The sequence below is a fragment of the Sinocyclocheilus rhinocerous genome, unplaced genomic scaffold (assembly GCF_001515625.1).
Source record: "Sinocyclocheilus rhinocerous isolate Xijiao unplaced genomic scaffold, SAMN03320098_v1.1 scaffold831, whole genome shotgun sequence".
Classification (NCBI taxonomy): domain Eukaryota; kingdom Metazoa; phylum Chordata; class Actinopteri; order Cypriniformes; family Cyprinidae; genus Sinocyclocheilus; species Sinocyclocheilus rhinocerous.
This window is the reverse complement of record NW_015641020.1, coordinates 427,294-451,214: the sequence shown is the minus strand read 5'-3', so window position 1 is coordinate 451,214 and position 23,921 is coordinate 427,294. Positions and strand designations below refer to the sequence as shown.

Below are 23,921 nucleotides of genomic sequence, written 5' to 3'. Positions count from 1 at the left end.
TAGTCGTGTCCTCTTTTGGAAGGCCAAACAAAGTAGTTTCACTTTCACAACGAAACACACAGCGTCACACATGGCGGGCTTGAGTGAGCGGAGGCCGGTGGGCTAGAGTGAGGAACGGCCGGCGGGCTTGAGTGAGCGGCGGCTGGCTTAAGTGAGCGGTTGGCCGGCGGATTTAAGGAAAAATTGAAATCGCATCATATGACCCCTTTAAGTTTTTAAGGAGCGGGCAACTCTAAAATAAAATATACAGCTGTGCTTAAGGATATTTTGTTTACTTCCTACTAATAGTTTGAAATAAACCTCCTGAATAGCTGTCAAAAACCTTGCAAACTTTGCCAAAGCTATTAGTTATTTCTTTTTAAACACTGTATCCCAGTGGACTGATGAAATCTAGTGCAACCTAACGCCCCAAATTTACATTAAACTATTGATTTAAGACAGCTTTTGTCATTTTTGTGTGAAATATCGATCAACAGGACCTGTAAATGGTCAATGGAAACTGGGAAATCAGAAACAGTGTAATTAGCGGTGTAATCAGTCTGGGAACAGTTCCCCAGTTAGTTTATTGGTTAGAATGCAAGACCGAGTGGCAGAAATCTCAGTTCAGTACAGTAAGCTCAAGTGTCCCACTCACTGCTTCCGAAGAGGTCAGAGTGCAAAATCTGTTTGTTGACTCAGTAAAAATCTCACTGCTGTTTGCACAGAACAGGAAAGTGAATGCAAGCTGGACAAAACTTAATAATAAACGATAGAACCTTCAAAAGAGGAAAAAAAACCGCCAGATCAACTTCTTTGTCAGGTATCTAAATTTCCAGTCTGACAGATTACTTTTGCCAGAATGAAAAGCAATGGATAAACACGGAGCTTATTCTAAGCTATGATAAATAATAGGAACGTAATGATATAAAAAAATCTGGCTGATACCATAGACTGTATAAAAACATGGACGTAGTGTCCGTGTCGTCACCCGTAGGTTTCCGAAGAGTGTTTTTGAAGCCTAAAGTAGGCGGAGCCGGCCAACGCCATCTTGGCAGCGCGTCACTCCCAGATAATCGAAAATGGGCAAAGAGGCAGGAGCTGGTTGCTGAAACCACACCCACCTAGCTTGACGGTGGTGACAGCAGCGGCAATCCACCTGTTACTCAAGTGGCCACGCCCTTAATTATGCAGAACTTTAAGGCCAACGCTCACATACTCTGCTACTAATGCATCCCTAATCCATAGTTATGATGTATTGCACGAAAGCAAAACAACATACGTCAGGCTTCTGAAATTTCCCAATTCTAAGAACCGGCTTAAGCAAGTAATGTTTCTGGATAATAATACTTCTCTGCTTTGAGCAAAAAGAGGAAGTGAGTAACACATGACCTTCAGTAATTCTGTGTTGTTGAGTTACAGTTACGAAAAATAAATGCAGTTTTGCCAGATTAAAACAGAAGCATCGAAGCTGGCTGCTCAACACACTCTAGCTGCTAGGCCGCATAACAGGTGGCTGACACAGGAAACAAATCCAGACTAAACATGAAGCTGTGTTCTGCAAACGCTGAAGAATCAGAGACACAAACACACAACAACCCAATCAGACTTCAGATCATTTACATGGCTGCAAGTCAGTCAGGGGTTTTACAGCACGACAGGAGCTGAAGCAGCCAGCCTCCCGCAGTTAAAGGTCTAATAGCAAATCACTTGACGAAGAGCATTTTGCATCTAGATGCTTTTATCTATGTTCAGTATATCAGATACAAGTTGTGCAAATACTTCAGTGGCCATCCGTTCGGAAACTCTCTCTCAACTATGTTGTGACACTGCCTATGCGAGTATGAAACTGATGTGCTGCATTCTGCATTAACTCTGCTTTTGTCAAAAGAATCAATTTGAGTCAATGCTTCACTGCACACACGCCTGTATTGACCTTCACCGCTCCCACCATGTCTCGACGATTACTGCTAAAGAGGGATCAAACAAGACGTGAAGACATTACACACAACACATGACTTCAAACACAATGCATCAGAATCCCCGACAGCTGCTTTCACTGATTCAAGCCGGAGCGGCTGCTTATTATGAAGCAGATATTAATAGATCGAGGTTGATTGCATGATAACAACCTCCACAACACCGCTGAAATAACACATATATTATAGTAAAATAAAATGAGCCACAAATCCCATGAATGACTGTCTACCACATTACAGTGGCATCAGCTCCTCGAACTGACCGTGTCCAAAGACAGATCAGCATTCCCATCATGAGCACGTTACAATTCATCACTGGTGTCCAGACAGCTGAGGATGTGCAAAGCTAGTGGAACTGCATGCCAGGGATGCGGTAAGACTTTGAGCTTTTAAAAATCACTCAAGAGTACCTGTGAAGAGACAGGTAAAAATACAGATTTTTGTTTGGTATACTCACAATCGAGGTGTTTCTTTTTGGGTCCACTGACTTCATGCGTTGTGGCCTTGCAGACGGCTTTGCTGATGGCTGATCCAGTCATGCTGTGCTGGGCCGCTGCGATGCGATCTGTGATGGACTGTCCTGACATTTTTATTCAACTCTGAGCTACGAAAAATGACCACTAAACTTGACCTGGTCTAGCTGCAAAAGGTGTGTCTTTCCACTAAGATCTAAGTATAGGAGTTGACGATTTTACAAAAATACACTCGATACAAACTGATGAGTTTGATACGTTTCGAACCAGCCACCAAGTCAACTGGCACTAATTCACACACTTGTAGCAAAAATGGAAGGAAAACGTGACCTAACTAGTAAAAATATCACAACTAGATATGCCGTAACTAATATGGAGGGGCGATCTGAGCTTTTGTTAGCTAAAATTACTCATACAGCGTTGGCACCAAGAGCAGATACTTGTAATATTGAAGTCTGAAGATAAAAAACAACTGTTGGAAAATGTCATAGCTATCAGTCAGGCCAGCTCAGAGGATTCAGGCAGAAAATATCACCTGTCAGCCAGCTTGTGCCTCACCAACACAGACCTTCTAAAAGAAAACAAAGTGGATCTTGGAAGCACCGCAGACTAGCTTGTGATTAGATAGGCAAATCTGTTCTGTGGTTTTTCCTGTCTTTATGAACCTACTATTATAATGGCACCAAGACCTAACAACTCCGACAGGTTTCCTTGCGAGAAATATGCATAGACATACAAACCAAACCCTATGAGAGACTTGGCAAAGAGAAAAAAGAAAGCTGGATCAACTCAAAAATGTAACTATACCGGTAACAAAACAAAAGTATTATGTAACCAAGCTATTTAAGCGACGTATCTAATCGACAACCTAAACTATCTGCCCAGCCAGCTGAGTAGATAGCTTAAATCACATCTGAACTTGAATTAGTGCTCCAGCTTTCTTATATTAGACACTACTAACAAAAAAACAATCCTGTGCGAGCCTAAGCTATGCCTAGATTACACAAAATCTTCAAAAAGAGTGGTAAATATTGTTAAAAACAAGTCCAGCACTCATCCCGACGAGGACAGCTGAAAGTGTATTTATTTTATTTTATTTTTATTTTATTTTTTTGGCATTGCCAGTTTGGAATCACAAGTGTTCATGAATTACTTTCATAATGTTTTCATAGGATATGTTTTATGTACATTTAAAGTAATGTAATTTAATTACAATATAGTTCATTTTTGGTCCGCATTTAATATTTTGTGCATGGATCAAAATCAATCAGTCAGATTGGTCCGACAGTGAGACTATACAGTATGCATTGTATTTATATAAATATTCAAAATTATTCAGATTTCGAAATTAATAATTATTATTAATCACGTAAGGGAATTTAAAGGTTAATTATGTATTACTGTATAATTTTAGTATTAAATAATTTATAGCCTATATTGCAATTAACTGTAAAAATGTTGTTGTTTGAAATTTGCATTCTGCATTCTGATCTTTTGAAGTAGCCTATAAATATGTTCGGAATGTCTCTTCAAAAGCTTATGACTCAGTCAACCTTTTTTATGTGACTATGTCTGCGTTTCTCTCTGAAAACGACATCCAACAGTTTCAGAAGCACAACAAAGCTTTCAGATCCCTTTGCCCTTGTCTATTCACATGTGAATGACTGACTGACTGTGTTGTACTATTCACCGTATTATGACACCCAATTGAAGCAAAATGAAGATCAGAAACAGTGTCCATCAGCATGAACAGAGTCGTTTTCTGTTTAATGCCCACTTAAGAGCTGTGAGATGTAATTTGGTTTAAAATACCACTAAATACCATTTGATCTGTTAATGAAACACTAACTAAAAAAAAGACACTATAAATATATTACAATACACTGTGATATAACAGATTACACAAATGCAATCAAATAACAAGACACAATAGATGTATTACACAAAACAAACATTTCACATTTTGCTTGAATTTTTTTATTTCCACATTAGATTTATACAAACTAGAATGTAGTGTATTACAGTGAACAAGTGCATTATTGAAATGTTAAAACATATGTCCCATAACCCTGAATTTAATTTGATGACCTGTAACCTTCTCTAAAGCATTAAAACCCAGTGTGTCAAAAATGAGGTAAGCAAAAGTATGTTTCAGAAGGGAAGTACAACATTTAAACACACCTCTCTGTATGAGGAAGTGGTTTAAAGAGCAAAACCACAATGGTGTCGAACCTTGACTTCATTTGGGAGGAGCATGAGAACATGTCTCATTCTAACATGTAAATAGCTCATTTGAACTTGTGTCACATATGGCTATATATAGTCTACTTTAAAAACTGATGACACTCTAACTAGATGTCAGAGCAAGCTCTTAGGTTATGCTTAACAAGACAAAACATTTGTGTAAGTAAACCTGTTTTTTTAAATAGCTGTTTTTACATCACTGACAAAACTACTATTAAAACAAAATTACTATAAATTTACTAAGAACCTATTCATTGTGTGGTATTCATATGCACAAAGACAATTCATTTGCAATGAACGTTAATATTTTTGACACTGGAAAACACAAAACATTAAACTGATCTACAAAATTAACAGTCCAGCAGATATTTTGGATACTTGCAGTTAGGCCATTTGAACAGCTGATGTGACAGCCCCATCTAAAGGAAAACAGATGCAACTATTTCCATGGCAACTAGATCCAGCTGTAGCCCTTGGCAACAGTTTCTGCAACTGATCACTTCCTCAGGGAGCATCCTACTTATATAAACAAGAGATGTTGACTTGAAAATAACACAATGTGGTTCAAATTCTGCTTGTAATAGAAAATTGCACTGGATTTTTTTTATTCTAAAAACGATTCTGGATCACTGTATAGATCATTAAAAATAATTAAAATACGTGGGCCAAAAAATTTAAACATTTGGTTTCGAAATTGCTTCATAATTATTTTATCTTGTTTTTACAAAAGCTCTTTATACATTCATATAAAGTACAGTGTGTGGTACTGCAGATTGTGTCACAAAAACGCAAGCAGAGGATTTGTGAGTGAGTTCTCTTGACTGACAGAGCATGGAAATCCTGATGAAATGGTTTACTCCTCCCTCTCATTCAGTCAACACTTGCGTCATCTGTATAGTCAAATGCCTGACTCCGTAGATGCTAAATGAATGCTTTTACTGCCAACATACAGTCAGGTTTTAGAGCTGTGAATTTCACATTTACAAGTAGTCATTTGGCAGATGCTTTTATCTCAAGTGACTAACAAGCGACAAGCAATTTATTATACAAATTCTGTCTTACACTTTTAACATTCTGATGTTCTTAAGGTGAGCTTTAAACTCTGTTACATAAATTAAAAATAATGATTTATAGGTAAGTGTTTCATAAGGAATATGGGAACATAAAAACATTTGTATTCAGGGATTTTTCTCAACCAATGTGTAATACTGGAGAAAATAAGCACATCCAAAACACCTTCAACAGGTGGAGGACCAAAACAGAAAACACATTGTAAACTGTTCAACTATTCCCTTTATTTTCCAAATAAAACAGCAACATCTCAACCAGAGATTCTCAGAGATTTATAAATGAAACATTGCTGTTTTAGTTTGAAAATAAAGGAAATAATTGAACGTTGTGCCAATTTTCCTTGTTTACTTTCACATTACATAAATACAGCCTTGCGAACCCCTGAAAATTAACGTCTGCTTAAACTTCTCAAGATGACCAGCATGAGTGCTTTAGCACACAAACTAATCTCACAGTCATACACACACTCTTTCAAACAAAAGCTGCTATCACACCACTCCTGACATGCTCTCATCTTCAGGTCCAACAACTACAGGCTGGTTAAAAACAAGTCCAGCACTCATCCCGACGAGGACAGCTGAAAGTGTCCGGCTCAAGTTGGACTCCAGCCCGGTGAGCCAGCGCGTCTAACCGGATGCCTGGTTCTCTTCCCTTCCGTCCAGCTTAAAGTCTCCCTTAGTCCGCGAATTCGACACGGTTCCGCCTATGGTGAGACCGAGAGACGTCGAGCTGTTCGGGACTGAATGATGGGGTGGTGTAGCTGTAGAACCCCTGTCTGACGCTGTGTCTGTGGTTCGAACTGTCAGCTCTACGTTATTCCGGTTTGCTGAAGAATGCGCTGGCGGAGCCGTTCAGGACAAAATGGCTTCGCTCTGATCAGGTGAACGAAGAGCTGGAGTTTGATTGGGCGGGAGCAAGTGGCGTTGACTCGTTCGTGGGAAATAGCGTTGCCACTCTTTACTTGGATTCTCGTTGTGATTCTTTCTTGACAGCTGATCCATAAATGATTTGCCTAAAATGCCCCCGGAGATTTTAAGTAATGCTCAACTTTTGTAATACATTTAATACACACACACACACACGTGTGTGTGTGTGTGTGTGTGTGTGTTTATCATAGACTGTATAAAAACAGGTGTATAGTTCAAATCCAGGCTGCAGCAAAGTCACATTGAGCAGAGGACTCATTTGGTTCCTGTGGTCTTGTCCCGGTGGCCGTCTAGGAGACAAGGTCTTCACTGGGGATCTGTCTCTGGGGCTCATCTAGTTGTTCTGGTCTTCGCTGACATTCAGGGCTGTCGAGGTCATCTCTAGATCCTGATCCACCATCTGGGCTGGAAAGAGATGGGTCTTTAATCTAGATTTAAACTGACAGAGTGTGTCTGCCTCCCGAACAATATTAAGTAGATTATTCCAGAGTTTGGGGGCTAAATAGGAAAAGGATTGATTTTGACATTACAATAATCTAACCTTGAGGTCATGAACGCATGAATTAACATTTCTGCATTTGAATATATTATGTCAAGCGAAATTAAAATATATAAAATAATTACATACCTTTTATTTACTGTATTATTTATTATTATATCAAAATGTTTATATATGCTAATACAGCAAGGCTGGGGACATGAAAAAATGACGAAAAACACATAGTAAAGGTTGTCTAAAGCTTTTCATTATTCAAGCCATTGCATACACATATGTTAATGAGTAACAAAAAAGGCCATTTCTTTTTTGCGAAAACATTTAACTGTCAGATTTAAATTGCCATAAAATTATACATCATGTCTGCTGAATAAAAAGTAGGCTTAGTAAAGGTCACTGTTAGACACGCGCCATGTGGCAGACTGTTATGTGGCAAAGAGGACTAAAGCATTCCAACAAGCAGAGAGAAAAAAATGTACATATAATTACTGTTTTGTGAGATGTGACATTATACAGATAGTTACACAGTCCAAAACACTCCCTCAAATATGTCAAAAAGTAAAAGCCTATTTAGTAAGAGAGCTGTGGGGATCCATAAATTATGGGCACCAAAGCATGGATGGTAGGAGCTGAAGAAAAACCTCTGCAAGTCAGACAAAACATACATGGTAAACAAAGAGTGGAACAATTACTGTTGTGAGCAGACAGTAAGCGTGTGGGTCATGACATAAAAAACACTCAAACATCCAGTCACACATTTAAACACTAGGCACGCGCCTCCACAGTGTCTGCCGAGACACTTCAGCGCAATTACTTGTCTGATGCTAATGCTTTCATGCTCGTACGTGCACACACACACACACACACACACACACTTGACTGCGTGAATCCACTGCTGATTATTCACACTAATTAAATTAATTTTGTATGCTGGCACATGACTGCTTAACTCTGAATTTAATTCATCATTTGAAGATCTTACATCATCCTTGATCTCTGATATAAACCTTGCATACAACATAAATAATAATTTCATCTTTCATAACGTGAAATGATGTGTGCAGTCATATCTCTAAAGAAAGCACTACAGACAGTATTTTGTCTAGTTGCTGTTGTTGTTGGTTTACATGGGCTTGCCATATATGGTCTACATCTTGCCTAAAATCCCAAATTTATCTCAGCTTGATAAGCAGCAACGGTCTAGTTACTTAACTGTGTTTTTAGAGCCTCAAGTATCGGTTGAGTGTACAAGCATGTTGTAGAAAAATGTGTTTAAAATAGCACACCCCTACGCTATGTAATCACAAATGCATGCACACATTTTGAGGATGCAGACTTAAAGTCAGAGGCTTTAACAGACACAAAGTTGAGGCAAATGTGCACACGCCGCTCCTCTGCTGCAGTATAACCTCAAGAGCCTTATATAGTTGTGAGTCTATAGCATTAAGTATTTATCAGAGAAAACTCTGTGTAAACGCTGCATGTTTTATTGATGACATTGTTGTTTTTGGTATGTGTAAATGTAAGTGCATATAAGTGTTAAGACTTCATGGTCTAGTCTTTCCCACAAAGGCTTACTTCAGCACTAGCTGAAGGCCCAACAAAGGGTGCGACCGTTCTCTCTCTTTTTCTCTCTATATTTTTCTTTCCCACTCTGTTCTATGTTCTTTTCATCATCTCACTCTATAATTCACTGTGGGGGGTTTTGCTGGACTGGAATGTTGTGCAGACAGAACATCTAGAGTCACTGCGCTCTTTTAGGTTATAATCAAAAGCAGGGAGGATCAGTACACTAGGGTCCGATTCAACAGGAACATCCTCCGTGTCAATGGCCATTATATTTTCTACAAGACACATGATGGCTGCATCAATGTTTGTGTTGTCCTGTTAAAAATAAAAAGGAATAATATTAATAGAAGTGTCTTTTCAAACAGGCACCTAGGCACTAGCAAGGGTAATATAATAAAATATATAACCTATAATCAGTACCTTCGCAGACGTCTCATACCACCCCACAAATCCATGATCCCTAGAGAAATTGTCGAGTTTGGGCAGTTTGGAACATAAACCATATCTCTGTTGGTCACACTTGTTGGCCAGCAGGACAGCTGGTAGGGGACGCCCATTGCCATGGGCAACTTTAGAATCAAGATCTTTTTTCCATTTCAACACAGCTTGGAAGGTGGAGGAGCGGGTCATGTCAAAAACCACCAACGCCCCTACTGCCTCTCTGTAGTATACACGTGTCATGTTGCCATACCTCTCTTGTCCTGAGAATAAATAAGAAAAGAGTGTTAAGATAGTTTCTGTGTATGATATTTAAAGGAATAGTTCACCCAAAAATTATCAAGATGTAGATCAGGGTTCCTCAGATCCGGTCCTGGAGGGCCGCTGCCCTGCAGAGTTTAGCTCACACCCTGATGAAGCTCGCCTATCTTTGATTTCCTAGTGATCCTGAAGACCTTGATTGGCTTGGTCAGGTGTGTTTGATCAGGGTTGCCCTTACCAAAAAGTAGTATACTTCAAGTTTATTTTAGTAAGTATACTTAAGTAAAGTTCAAGTATATTTTTAAGTATACTTTATGTAGTAAGTATACAAATATCAGTGTATTAGTAGTATACTTGTAAGTGTACTATTTCAATACTCCTTGGGACTAAATTGGCCCACTTTCTAGTATATAAAAGTATACTTTAAGTATAACAGTAGTAAACTGAGTACACAACTAGTTTACATCAAAATGTTTAGTTTGTACTGCAACTATACTAAAAGTGAACTTATAGGTATACTGATAGTTTACTAAATAAATACTTGTAGCATTTTAGTACACTTTGAAGTATAGTCTCAGTAAACTACTAGTTTAGTAGTTTTATACTGCAAGTATACTCGTAAGTTTTCTTTAAGTGAACTTTACATCATACTTTAAGTATACTACTATGTCCCTATTTAGGTATTAATTCGTATATATTTTGTTACATGAATATCTGATGCTTTAGCACACAAACCAATCGCACAGTCATACACACACTCTTTCAAACAAAAGCTGCTATCACACCACTCCTGACATGCTCTCATCTTCAGGTCCAACAACTACAGGCTGGCAGCAGCCGGTGCAAATGTACCGCAGCACGCAGAGGTAAACACTGCCGGACAGTCCCACGGTCAGAGCCAACAGGATCAGACTCAGGTACGATGGCCCAGGTTGGTAAGCAAATTCAGTGAGCATGTTACTGTCCATTACTGCAGGTAGTTCAGAGTTCTGGGCTGGTAAATTGAGAAGAGACAAGCTGTTAGTTTTATTTAGCAATTTATTTATTAGACAAATCAAAGCATCACAGTCTACCTAATGCATTGAAACCACCTTTGCCTCTCTCACAGTTTTTGTAATGTATTTTATATTGCACATTGTATTATTCTGGATAATGAATATTGTGTTGTATATTTTCAAAAAAAAAGCAACTACAAAAATGTCCACCGGCCCAGTCATATCACAATAAAGTATCTAATTAATATACCTTAAAAGGCTAAGGCCATCTTCTTTTGTACATATTGTAGGCTATTACCCGCATTGTGTACTGTGTAGTACTGTAGAGTACTGTACAATACAATTTTATTATTTTAGAGATGTAATAATGGAGAAATTAATTTTATGTTTCAATTTTAATGTTTGGTCTTTCATGTTATTTTGTGTCTTTTTAACTCTCATGTCCACCCTGAAATCTACTAAAACACTTAAGTAATTAACACTTCTTCTATATAATAGATAGGCTAGGCCTATAATAGATACACAGTTAATAAACAAACAGCATGCTACAACTATTTAAAAAAAACAAAGATACCACTAATTATTAGGCTAATTAACTATTAAATATTCATAAATAGAGAGCAAGACAGCTGGCTGTCTAATAAAAGGCAGTAGGCTAATAAACACACCATTTGAACAATATTTTATAAGTAAGAGGATCCAAGGCAGTGTCCCACCTGAAATCAATGGAAAAATAAAAAGAAGCAATTCTGTCTTCATCCACGGCATTATGGAGACTTTACCGCTGGGCTGTATCATGCTTGGAAAACAGCAAAACATCTATTTAAATCCATTTCATTTTATTTTTACAAATTGTAGTTTACTTTTGATGAATGCTTTCTGACATAATTCCCCCATCAAGTGTACTACTTACCAAAATATCTGCTCAAACTTGATTTCAGGAAAACATCTTGCATCGCCTCTCTTCCCGGTTTTTTCAAAGGTGATTTGGTCCCGACAGTCGTTAACCTTTCGGTTGGCACGAAAGCCGGTAACAGTTTGCTGTCCAAAGCACTTTTACGGAATTCCCTTTGATCATTAACGACAACGCGCCGTGACACTATCGCATCCTTCTGCTGGAGTGTCGAAGGAGCAAATATCCTCATCGCTCCCCTACTCATGTTTGCCCCGCAACAACTAAACCATACCTGTGAAGCGATCGATACACATTCGCTGAGGATGCTCTCAGACCTACAATTATTGCCTAAGACTGGAAATACAGCACTTCTTCAGGCGTTAGATATGCTCTCTCTCTCTCTATCATTAGACCGTGCAGCTCACCCCCATGTTGTTCCAAACGATTTGCAATTACCTCTCAAAATCATAGAGCATCTTCAGCCTTCATTTGAACATAATGAAACCATGCCTCAGTTGTTCATTGCACATCCTTTTAATAAAGGGGATTTATGATGGTAACAGGGTTTATACATAATGTGGACACACAACTTCAAATCTTTTTAATAGTCAAGTCAAGTCACCTTAGTACTTTTAATACTAATAGCACACTTGAATAAACTTCTTTTTCGTAAGGGTGGGCAAGATTTGAGGAACCCTGATGTAGATGAATGTTGCATTTTAGCATTACATCACTTGCTCATTAATGGATACGCTGCAGTAAAAGGATGCCGTCATAATGAGCGTTCAAACAGCTGATAAAAACATCACAATAATCCACAAGACTCCAGTCCATTAATTAATGTCTTGTAAAGTGAAAAACGGCATGTTTGTAAGAAACTCATTTATCAAGGCGTTTTAACTTTAAACTGCCGCTTCTGGCAAAAATACAAGTCTATTATCCTCTAGTAAAAAAGTCTATCCCCTGTTGTCCTCTCAACAAATCCACCGACATATTTATTTAGAACTATTTTCACTTGTAACGGTATATATGGTGCTTGATAAGTGCACATTTTTCTCTTGATTTAGACAAGATGTTTTTTTCACTGGAGAAAGCAAAATTATGCATAGAGGTCCGAAGGAACATTTTGAAATTAAAAAATGTTAATTGATGGACTGGAGCTGTGTGGATTACTTGTGTATTCTTGTGATGTTTTTATCAGCTGTTTGAACTTGCTTTCTGAAGGCATCCGTTCACTACAGAGGATCCATTGGTGAGCAAAATCTGTTCCTATGAAGAGACAACCCCATCTACATCTTGGATGGCCTGAGGGTGAGTATATTTTCAGCAAATATTAATTTATGGGTTTAAGTTTTAATTTCTTTTTTTTTTCTTTTTTTATAAAATCTGTCAGAGCAGACAGATGCATTTCCATTTGAACACGGTTCACAATTTGGCCTGTTCACAATTGGAAACAGTTAACTAACTGTGCCCAATCATGCTGGTGGGATGCCTATAGTGATGTGATGACGGTATAGTATTTTTCTACACAAATTTTCAGCAGTATACATATATTATCCCTACATATCATACATACATCCCTATACTGTAATAATTACAAACACAAACTGTAATCATAAACAACATGTTTATTATGTCTGCTTAACTGAATATATCTTGAATCGAATTGAATGGAACAGAATCGAATCATACAATATTATGTCAATAAAGGTTCTTTGTAGCTATAGTCTGGGAACTTTTACATTTCTTTATGACACAATCCACAGTGCACTAGCTCCAATGTTTACCTACAGCATCACATTGTTTCCAACTCTTGCATCATTGAAGTTACATACATTTTAATCCTGATTTCATAGCACCACATAGAAAAAGATTGTGAACATGAATGGATTGGCAAGGCTTTACAATGAGAACCATTCTTTTGAGGAAGATATTAAATGTACCTAAGCTGTATTAATGCATTATCATGTTAAAAATGAAGGCGAACTGAGGCCAATGAGATTTTCACAGCTAATATTCAGGGTTCACAGTGGAGTACCTTGAAGTTTGATTTGTATGAGGTCTTGTGTGAGGTCATAAAACTGCTGTGTTCAATTAGGGATGACTGTCATGCACTCATCCAGATACTCTTTCAATTTTACAGTCAATAACTATGCTGACAGAAACATTTATTTAAATTTTATCAGTTTTTGTGAATTTAACATTATTTTTGTTATCTTTAACCTAAAAAAAACATATCTCTAGTTTTTAGAGTTATGTAAACATGACTGAGTTTTCCAATCTGTCAGCCATGTTGAATTAAATGTACTGTGGGAATGTTTTGTCCTGGAGCTGGTGTGACTTTGTGTGCCTGAGAGTGAGGTAAAGTGTTTTTAGTGTTTTCCACCAGTAGGTGATGTGAGGACCTTCACATGAGACCAATACAAGCACGAGACCAGTGAATATAAACATGAGACACACATTCCTGACCCTGTGCTTCAGTTTATTCTGAGTATAAACACAGAGAGGGATTCATACTGTGAGGTCACATACTCCAGCTGAGAGCAGGAAAATCTCAAACAAGGCATGTTATGTACTGTATGTATTGACATTGTTCAAGCCAAGTGTTAAAGCATTACTCTAGTAATGTTATTTATCTCTTTCTGTCTTTCTGTATACTGTCTGAATAAGTATTATGTGGTGCATTTTCACTGTGAATGGTCAATAAAAGAGTGCTTGGAAACTGAATGTTAAAGGGCTGAAACTTCTTTGACATCATATTCTTTTTGTAAACACTGTGAAAAAAAATTCATCTTTTTATCTAAACAGTTTTGGTTCCATCAATTTAACGTGTCACAAAACTTAATTTCTACTGTATTTTGTGAGTTTTGCTCAATTTTCTTCATCTGTACATATAAAGTCAAAGTGTATTATTAAATTCTACAATGAACTAATCACTGCAGATTTTTACTTTGCTTTTATATTTAAGACAAGCAATTACACTTAACTGACTGAAATAGCTGCCTTTTATGTATAAATGTATAGCTGACAGATAACACGGGCATGATCTTTTAGTTTGAGTTTGAGGTCCAAAATGGCATGGATAATATAAGTAGCCTATACAACAATCAGAAAATGTTGTGTAGAATAGTTTTTGACGCGGTATGGCATGCCATATCGCTTGAAGGCTCCTCTCAACTATATGCTCATTTATTTACACAGGCCTATTGACTTTTTAGATAAAGTATAGTGACAATCATTAACACTGCAGGCAAAGACAAAGAACTATACATAACTTCAGTAACTGACCTGCAATGTCCCACATCTGCAGTCGAATAACTGTCTGGTGATCCCAATTCAGGACTTTTAGAGCAAAATCAACACCGATAGTCGCGCGGTAATGTTGAGAAAAAACCTGATGCACATATCGCTTTATGATGGAAGTCTTCCCCACACCCAAATCTCCAATGACAAGGACTTTGAGTAGCCGCTCCTGCTGCATTTCAGCGGTCTAAACTAGCTACATGACAATTTTTGTCCAAAAGAAAGAAAGCTTTTTTATTATTATTATTTACGTAAAATTAAAGTCGTGTTGGTCGGAGTACTCTAACTCTCCACATCTAGGTTTTTGTAGATCGTAAAATTATAAACAAACAAACAAAAAATTCACTGCGTTTCGCTGAAGGACGCGCGCCTTACAGCTGTCTAAAAAGCGTTTCTTCGAGAGGTGAGAAGTTTCGCACTTTATTTGCCTGTCGACAACTTTTCGTAGCGTACGTGCGGAGTGTCGAGTCTTTCAAGCCAAATATCCAGTATTGCTGATCTGTTCAAGAAGCCCATCACAGTGTGCCTAACTAAACTTTAGTACTATGAGAAGACTTTGGTCCAGCGTTTAGTAGGCTATCGAGAATCACCTATAAACTACATTTCCCGTCATACTGGTCATCTGGTTCTTCTGCTCGTAAAACTTGAAATAGATGGCGCACAAGAAAGACATTTAAACGTTATCAGTGAATTAAACCTAAAGGAAGATAGTAGACTCAAAACGGAGTAGATAGGCTTAGCTTACTTTTTGTGATGTTTCAACCGCCCTAAATGCAAATTTATCAAAACAATATTTAAAATCATTTCAATGTAATACTGAAAGACTCGTTTTAGATGTTTTTTTTAGAAGTTGTATAGATCAACAGGAAAAGTGGGACAGTTTTCTTTTCAATTAAAAGCAAGGATGTGGTTAAACAATCAAATCTAGGAAGTTTAGGCTAATTCAAACCCTATATCGATCTACTTAAAAATACAGGCTATAAAAATGAAAGTTTAAAAAATCTATATGTTCCAAGAGATAATCATAAAATGATGTATAAAACAACATAAGTGAGTCAAGGAAAGTAGGCATTAAAATGTTGAATGTCTATGGGGGATATGGCAGGGGTGCATAACGCAGGGGCCTGCACTTGGCTACTGGCAGCAAATGATATTTTTCGAATAATTATTTGTGTATATGGGAATTTGCAGCAGTGACAAGCATTCTGTAAACAAACTCACACACTCATTTTCAGCGACGCCCTGCTTGTATAGTTGAATTGTTTAATCAATTTACTGTGAGTGGAATGCACAATGCGCTAGTGAAAGAAGCCTAGCACGAGCGCTATAATTCTGTGTAGGCTACTTTATGCTATGATTTAATTAATTAAACGCGAGCATGGCATGTTTCAAAATAAAAACTCAGTTAACAACCACTTTTTCATATTACCTCCGTATAATGCCTGTAATAAAGTAGTGTTTACTTTATGTTATACTGGCAAAGAGTCAATTTGCGTATTCACTTATATTCATATTTTAAGCAGAACAGTGTTGTAAATTTTATCTGGCATGTCAACAAGAAAAATTCTAAATTCAACATAAATAATTGTCAGGAAGCTAAAAAAAAAAAGTTTAAAAAAATATATATATATATAAATATATATCTAGGGTAGGGGGGCCTTCCGTAATGCTGTAGCCCAGGGGCCTCTGGTTAGGCTATCCGAAGGCGCCCCTGGGCTATGGTACGCATTTTCCCGTGGCTGCTATTAGGAGGATTGTGGTACTGGTGCTGATGCGGGATGAGTCAGGCTATATGATGCTTCTGCTGTCGCTTCCATTTCATCAGCACAAAACATCCAAACATTTCTCCATCTTCCAAGCGTGAATCAAAACATGACAGATGTAAATCATCTTTGACTTTTACGCGACTTTGATCCAGGCAGGGATCATTTCAACAACACGCCGACTCATCTTTAGCAACATCTAAGCAAAATAGACCGCCTACACGGCACAGTTTGGTTTGCATCTGTTTTTTTTTTTTTTATGTAGAGACGAATGTTTTGTTTATTATTCGCTATGTTACGTGAATAGTTTATGTCCGTCATTTCATCCAGCGGTTTCTAAAGAGGCTTCAATCCTTTAAAGATTATGGAATCTGCCGTTTGGTAGCTTTGAACCGACCAAACAAAAAACGTAAGTAGAGCACCGAATAAGGAATCCTTTACACAGATGCTTCTATACAAAGACAACGCTTGTTTAACAGTTGTCTGTTTTATATGGTATAGAACATATAGGCTAATCGTTATTATGACAAGGCCAACGATAGCCAGCTACTGTCCAGCTATCAGGCGAGCCTCAGTGAAATCTCAGTAATCTAACAGGCATCACATACTGTCAGTAGGTCATGTTAACTGTTAACTGCTAACATGTTAACTGAGTGATTGCATTCAGTAACCTGCACTTGACTAAGAACTTATAAACATATATTGCATTAAAACAAATTATGTATATTCTTCCATTATGGAAAAACAGCATTGAGTTCATCCTAAAATACTATGGCCATTATATAGAATTGGCTATATATATTTGCTATATTTTACAAAAATTTCAAATCTTAAGCTGAACTTTAGTGATGGATGAACAATCATAACTGATGCAGGCCTTAAAATCAAACTCTGAAAGGATTATTTTGTGCCTCAACTACCTTCCCACAGAAAGCAAGGGCAGAGATAACCACAACATATCCTCATAAGGTTACAAACATTTTAAAGAGAAATTTGCTCTATTTTCTCCTTTTAGTAAACTCTTAAAGCAGGCTGACATAAAATATGGGTGAATAAAATAATGAATGTCTTTTTTTCTGTTGGAAATCATGGCAGCATCTAATTCACTTCTCTTTTTGCTTTGACAGACCTGAGTAAACATGGAGGCAATTTGGCTTTACCAATTTCGACTGATTGTTATTGGGGACTCCACTGTTGGAAAATCGTGTTTAATTAGACGTTTCACAGAAGGCCGCTTCGCACAGGTGTCAGACCCGACGGTAGGGGTGGATTTTTTCTCCCGCCTGGTGGAGATCGAACCTGGGAAACGCATTAAACTGCAGATTTGGGACACAGCAGGACAGGAACGCTTCAGGTATTGTAAATCTTTATCTTGGATTATGTTACATTAGACCTTTCTCATGATTCTGTATCACTGTAAATGACTGTCCAATAATGTATTGATTGTTCATAGGGTGGATGAATACATTTCATATAGAGTTGTTTAAGTGGTTTACCTCAAAAAATGTAAATCTTATAGACCCCCAATTCTATAAAGATGTATGTCTATGTAAATAATATCACTGTTTATTAGCTCAGAAAGATTTTTATGCTGATTGGCACATTATTTTACATAATTAACTATTGATTGTACAGTGTAAAATAGTTGCTTAGGTGAAGAAACCTCCACCTTATTAAGTTAAATCATCAAGCTTATCTGATCAGGAGTCCTTATCCATCCACGTGATTGGTGTTTCCATGGTACCCATGCTGATGTATTTCTCCCAGACTTGATGACAGACTGATTCACACGTCACTGATTCACTGATTTTTTTCACCCTAGTTGATTCAGATGTACTGTCTATATTTATTTACTAATGAAAGCAGCTCAAAGGTCTCTTTACCAACAAAAGATTCTGCAGAACTCTTACAGGAAACAGAAATATTGGTGAAGCACTGCCATCTACAATGTCACAAATGTCTGACTTAAAAGTGATGTCAGTAACTCCAGAGGCCCTTAGGCATCCTTCACAGCTCAGTGCGTTCCCAGCAGTACACCTACACAAGCTCAGACCTTTTTTACAGTCTCACTCTGATGCCTTTTTAGACATTTTTCGTCTACCTTGTTTTCATCTCTGCCTCCTGTTGCAGTTTTACATTTCCTGTTTTCTCCTTTCCTGTACACACAAATGCCTTACTAGTTTTACAGGACAGATTCTGTTGTACATCCACACTGCATTTTTGATAAACACATAATTTGATCACTTTTTTTCTCAACACTATCAAATATACTATCTATCTATCATCAGCTGTAAAAGTCTTTTATTTATTTATTTCTTGTCAGACAAGGCTTTACGAAGCCATCATAATATTTGCATTTCTAGTTAAAATTAGTTTATTTCAATTCATTTTAAAGTTACAATGTAACGCAAGGAGTGACAGATTTTTTCTTCTAGAATGTAATGTATATCCAAGTGAAATTATTGAAAAAAATAAATAAAAATTAGGACATGGTCTTTGTTAAATCCATCTGTTGTTGATTGGATGGAGGCAGATCTGAACTTGCAGTCAATTCTAGGAAAGTTGTGAGTTTAATGCTGACAAAATGATGGACAAGTCCAGCACATGTCCAACAAATCTGTTGAAAGATCGAGTTATGACAATTTGATTAAAAATTTTTAAAAAAATTTACACATATACATGGATGTATCGTTCACAATCAGTTCAATAACATTCATTTAGAAAATAAATTTCATGCCGACATAAATGCTACTTTCTCACATTCAAAATTGAATTGCAATATTGCATTCTGTATACTGTCAATTCAAATTCAGGAACATTATTTCTTTTTTTTTTATGCCTTCTTCAGGTCTATTACCAGAGCCTATTATCGTAACTCAGTGGGAGGTCTGCTGCTCTTCGATATAACCAACCGTCGCTCCTTCCAGAACGTTCACGAGTGGCTAGAGGAGGCACGCAGCCACGTGCAGCCCCACAGCATTGTCTTCTTGCTGGTCGGTCACAAATGTGATCTGGAACCACAGCGTCAGGTGAGCCGGCAAGAGGCCGAGAAGCTAGCGGCTGCGTACGGCATGCGCTACGTGGAGACTTCAGCACGCGACGCCATAAACGTGGAGAGGGCTTTTACAGAGCTAACACGGGATATATTCGAGCTGGTGAAGAGTGGGGAGATTACCATCCAGGAGGGTTGGGAGGGAGTGAAGAGTGGATTCGTACCAAACGTGGTGCATTCGTCAGAAGAAGTGACAAAGGGCGATCGGCGGTGTTTCTGTTGAGTCTGTAATCGCCACCCTGGTACCTATCAAACATTTGGGCGCTGGTGCACAAAAGAAATGCTTCCTCCAATCACAGGGTCAGTCTTCAACTCCCTGATTATGACATCACCCCTTTCCTGCCTGCTGATTGCCTAAACGAGTCCCACCATACCATATTGCTTCACTTTTCTATACTACTTTGCTCATTTTCCTAATCACACAATCTTGTAAATAGCCAAATTGAACTGATAAGAATAAAAGCTTAGTAAAAAAAAAAAACTATTGCAGAACTCCTGCTGAAAGGCCAGTCAAAACTATATCTGCACATTCTGTAGAATGAATCTGTCATTCATTCTATTGAGCCACAAAAGTTTGACTTCCCAAATAAAGATGTTCTGGCTTTGGACGTCTCCAATATCGGGAATAAGCTTGTTCCAAGTATCTTCTATTGGTTGTATCATGAGAGAGATAACGGACTAACACAAGTTTTACTTGCTGACTTCAACGCTGGGATACACATTTCTGTTGACTCAAAAATGTCAGAATTTTGATTGCTGAAGGTGTGTCTGATTATTTTTAGTAAAATGAAAGACAAAGGGAAGGAGATATACTGCAATATACTACATGAAGAATTCCAAGACTGGAAAAACACATGATCTGTAATGATTCCCATATGAACAAAAAATTGAAAAAAGATTTTCAATTGTAATTGAAATGGTGTGAGATAGGCATGACACATGGTATGATAATCCATCATATCACCAAGGAGGTTCATTTTTATGATCTAATGCAAAGATTCATAAGGGACTACTGAAAGCACATCCATGAACCCCAGATGGATTAATAAATGTATGCATTATTTTACAAATATTAACATTTCACTTATCACACATTGCCACAAGAGGCCTCTGGTGCTCACCAGAATTACAAAGAAACCTTAATCTGTTGTACTTATGTACATCTTTTACACCTTTTATCCCAAAGACTGTTTCTGAGTGTTACAGCCTGCGATTGTACTATCTAATGTGAAAAAGCAAGCTCTTCCTATAGGGTTTCTAACTGCCCAGTGAGGGCCATTGACCTTGTACACATTCACATAAGACATCTGTATCTATAGAGCTTGTATCGCCATGTATTTAATCCTTACTTTATTCATCTATAACATCTTTACTTTTTGAAATGACTTGCTCTTCACTTTCACTCTCACCCCTACGAAATATATCCATAGCCGCTTTCTCAAATTAAATCGGAGAAGATGTGTCGATACAGTCCATAACAGTGCACAACTGGCTGAGTAGTTAACCTTTCACATTATTGGATAGCATGAAGCCTTTTAAAACATGGCTGAGACAGGGTCTCAGGAAAGAACCCGAGGATTTTGGATTGGTTGACCACTTGCTCGCTCTATAAGCTTTTTGTGGCTGATGTGGATTTGCAAGGACTGGCTGTACAAACACTACTGATTCAGTTTCAGTGAATTTGAGACACTCTGTACCTCTTTATCAAGGGAACATGAAACGTACTACAGATTAAAGTAACATGTTAAAAATGTTCTGGTTGAATATTATAACTTGATTAACATTCCACCCTTGACCTGTTGGAATTGAGGGTCGTTTTACAGTTCAATGATGATATTATCAGTACAGCAGTTGTGCTGCTCCAAAAGAATATAATTGAAAGGCAATAGAAGATCAAGACAACATTAGTTTCAGTAGTGCACAAGTGATTGTCAAAGATCGAAAGAAATGGATGGAACTGCAGGCACATATTTAATTAGTTGGATTCATCAAAGCTTATTCATCTCACTCACTGCCAGAACCTCAATCAGACGAGGAATTATAAAAAGCTACGCAGATTAAAAACACAGACCATCTCATCGATTTTGTGCCTTTTCCCAAATTGCTTCATTATGAGTTCCTTGTTCAGTGTTTAATGGCTACAATGTGACAAATAAGTACAGATGAAGGACAAGAGATGAAAAAACTGACATTAGATAAGGAAGAGTGAAGAAAAGGGAAGTAAAGGAGAAAGGAGGCTGATAAATGACACAGGATGTTCCCCTGATATGCTGCACGCTGCATTGACAATGATCTTACCAAGATTTGGCAAGAAAAATTCCACAGAAAGAAATTTGAGGCCAATAATAGTAGTTTAAACAGTTTTGCTTGAACAGAACTGAAATTTCAGATGTTTCCCAAACAACAAATGAGAGGAAAAAGAGCACAGAGGAAGACAAATGTGTTGACCCTGTGGAGAGGCCCCCTCTGAAACAGCTAATAATTCATCATAAAAAAAGAAAACTACCATTATTACTTTTGTTTGATGTTTTTCACCTTTTTACTTGAAAAAATACTTTAAAAAGTAATAAATCAATAGGTAACAGTTGGTGTTGGTGCAAACAGATACATGGGGTGAATTTTCTGATGGGAAAGGAATTCAGGTGGGGTGGGACCAAACTAGGCCTCCTCTTCTAGGACCGCTCTGCAGATTTGAGGAGGTTGTCTTTGCTCCTTCTCTTGACATCCCAATTGTAAACACGTGCCATATCTGTGAGAGTAGTGGTTAAGGTGGATCTGAAAAAGTTGGCAAGTATTTCCTTACACTGAGGCTAGAAAGAACATGTTACACTTAGATGTCTTCAAGAAATCTTTCACTACTAGATTCTAACAGGTGGTGAGAACAGGTGGCACTTATGGCCTGTATCTGATTTAACCAAGGAGTTCTTCCTTGAAAGAAATCTACAGATGTCATACAAATGTCTGACTAACCATTAAAATACACGACAGTTTGCCAAGGCAGAGAATGTGATATGAATTTTGATGAGGAATGTTCCACATGATTCACTTATTGATCCTTATTGCACTTGTTCCACATGATTCACTTATTGATTATGTATATTGATACATACAGTACATATCTGCACTTTTCCACCAAAATGGTGCTGGTGTTGGAGCCGGTGCGTAACTCCATCTCTCTCACAACTGGCCTCAATGCTAAATCTAAAACTGATTCATTAATACACAGTCAATAACAAGCAACAAAAGGTAATGTCTCAAATATGCTCTCCACAGCTCTACACATCAAATACTGCAAAAAATTTAAATGCTGACCAGTTTAATCTCTTTTAGATGCATTATATTTCCGTTCAAAAGTTTGGGGTCAGTAAGATTGTTTTAAGAGATTAATATTATTCAGCAAGGACATGTTTATTTCAGCAAAAGTGACAAAAAGACATTTATAATGCTACAAAAATGTCAATTAATTTCAAATCAGTGCTGTTCTTTTGAACTTTCTATTCATCAAAGAATCTTAAAAAAATAAAATCATGTTTCCACAAAAATATTATATTAAGCAGCACAACTGTTTTCAACATTGATGATAATTGGAAATGATTTTGAGCACCAAATCGCACCAGATCATGTGACACTGAACCTGAGCAATGGCTGCTGAAAAGTCAGCTTTGACATCATAGCAATAAATTATATTTTAAAATATATTACAATAAAAACACTAAAATTGTAATAATATTTCTCAAAACTACTGTTTCACTGTATTTTTTCCACTCACATAAATGCAGCTTTGGTAAGTACAAGAGGCTTTTCTAAAAACATTAAAAAATCTTGCCAGCCCCAAACTTTTGAATGGTAGTGTATATATTTGACAAACTCTTGTTTGTCATAACAATTTTCAACAAAGACAATTATTTAATTTCACAAAACAATAAAAAATAAAAAAATAAATTAATTAATTAATTATATATATATATAAAATAAAATTTCGGACATGCTCGGTGCATCGGCAAAAAAAGTTAACGATGCGATGCATCGGTTTAAAAAGTGTGCATCAGATACAAGTTGGCATTTGTATCGCGATACATCGTTTCTAACATATTTGCATCGGTAAAAAACGATTTATTTATATATAATTACTAGTGGATAGCTACACTTTTATTGTTTAGAAAGTGACCAATAATCTGTGACCAATATTTTATATGTAGATTGATTTCTCCTCGTGAAAAACTGTTTCTCAAGCGCGCTCTCTCATCACCGTTGCTGCTGCATGAATATGACGCATCACAACACCACTACAGAGACCTGAGGAAAAGCGGGGATTAAAGTCCAAAATCTGACTTGAAATAACCTAACAAATCAATCGGGGCTAAAGCAGTTCCATAAACGACAATGTAAGTTCACACAATCTAACTAATTTGTGGACGCTTAATCTTAAGCAGCCCTTAATGTCGATCATGGATCAAATCGATCCACCATGACAAACAGC

General features: G+C 37.3%; 4 protein-coding genes and 1 long non-coding RNA gene across 8 annotated transcripts in view; 1 reads left to right on the top strand and 4 right to left on the bottom strand.

The window, feature by feature from the left end:
* The window catches only part of LOC107753942 (phosphatidylinositol-binding clathrin assembly protein-like), a 57,808-nt gene extending 54,305 nt beyond the window's left edge, over positions 1-3,503 (bottom strand). For all 4 annotated transcript variants that reach the window (XM_016570227.1, XM_016570229.1, XM_016570230.1 and 1 more), the window contains exon 1: positions 2,413-3,503. In XM_016570227.1, the coding sequence (XP_016425713.1) occupies positions 2,413-2,542 (130 nt within the window). In that variant the 5' untranslated portion in view covers positions 2,543-3,503. The remainder of the gene's footprint in view (positions 1-2,412) is intronic.
* Positions 3,504-7,404: 3,901 nt separating this feature from the next.
* LOC107753986 (ras-related protein Rab-38-like) lies at positions 7,405-15,194 on the bottom strand. Its single transcript, XM_016570282.1, has 3 exons — positions 14,612-15,194; positions 9,155-9,435; positions 7,405-9,049 (listed from the first exon to the last, which is right to left on the bottom strand). Exons 1-3 carry the CDS (start codon positions 14,802-14,804, stop codon positions 8,849-8,851), a joined length of 675 nt encoding a protein of 224 aa, XP_016425768.1. The 5' UTR covers positions 14,805-15,194; the 3' UTR covers positions 7,405-8,848.
* A 1,207-nt stretch (positions 15,195-16,401) lies between these two features.
* LOC107753937 (ras-related protein Rab-39B-like) lies at positions 16,402-19,922 on the top strand. Its single transcript, XM_016570222.1, has 4 exons — positions 16,402-16,623; positions 16,720-16,798; positions 17,517-17,743; positions 19,238-19,922. Exons 3-4 carry the CDS (start codon positions 17,529-17,531, stop codon positions 19,662-19,664), a joined length of 642 nt encoding a protein of 213 aa, XP_016425708.1. The 5' UTR covers positions 16,402-16,623; positions 16,720-16,798; positions 17,517-17,528; the 3' UTR covers positions 19,665-19,922.
* LOC107753940 (uncharacterized) lies at positions 18,746-19,328 on the bottom strand. Its single transcript, XR_001641521.1, has 2 exons — positions 19,247-19,328; positions 18,746-19,006 (listed from the first exon to the last, which is right to left on the bottom strand). It is a non-coding gene; the product is annotated as an uncharacterized LOC107753940 (long non-coding RNA).
* Positions 19,923-21,399: 1,477 nt separating the features above from the next.
* Positions 21,400-23,921, bottom strand: part of LOC107753938 (prefoldin subunit 3-like) — a 5,646-nt gene continuing 3,124 nt past the window's right edge. The window contains exon 6 of the mRNA XM_016570223.1: positions 21,400-22,190. Within this exon, the coding sequence (XP_016425709.1) occupies positions 22,114-22,190 (77 nt within the window). The 3' untranslated portion in view covers positions 21,400-22,113. The remainder of the gene's footprint in view (positions 22,191-23,921) is intronic.

What these genes read in the sequence shown, in the direction of transcription:
- LOC107753986 (XM_016570282.1), bottom strand. Translation starts at nt 14,804, where the DNA reads ATGCAGCAGGAGCGGCTACTCAAAGTCCTTGTCATTGGAGATTTGGGT. An exon ending in GCAGATGTGGGACATTGCAG is followed by an intron (nt 9,436 to 14,611) that starts GTCAGTTACTGA and finishes ATTTATTCTCAG; the next exon opens with GACAAGAGAGGTATGGCAAC. An exon ending in GGTATGAGACGTCTGCGAAG is followed by an intron (nt 9,050 to 9,154) that starts GTACTGATTATA and finishes TATTTTTAACAG; the next exon opens with GACAACACAAACATTGATGC.
- LOC107753937 (XM_016570222.1), top strand. Translation starts at nt 17,529, where the DNA reads ATGGAGGCAATTTGGCTTTACCAATTTCGACTGATTGTTATTGGGGAC. An exon ending in GCAGGACAGGAACGCTTCAG is followed by an intron (nt 17,744 to 19,237) that starts GTATTGTAAATC and finishes TGCCTTCTTCAG; the next exon opens with GTCTATTACCAGAGCCTATT.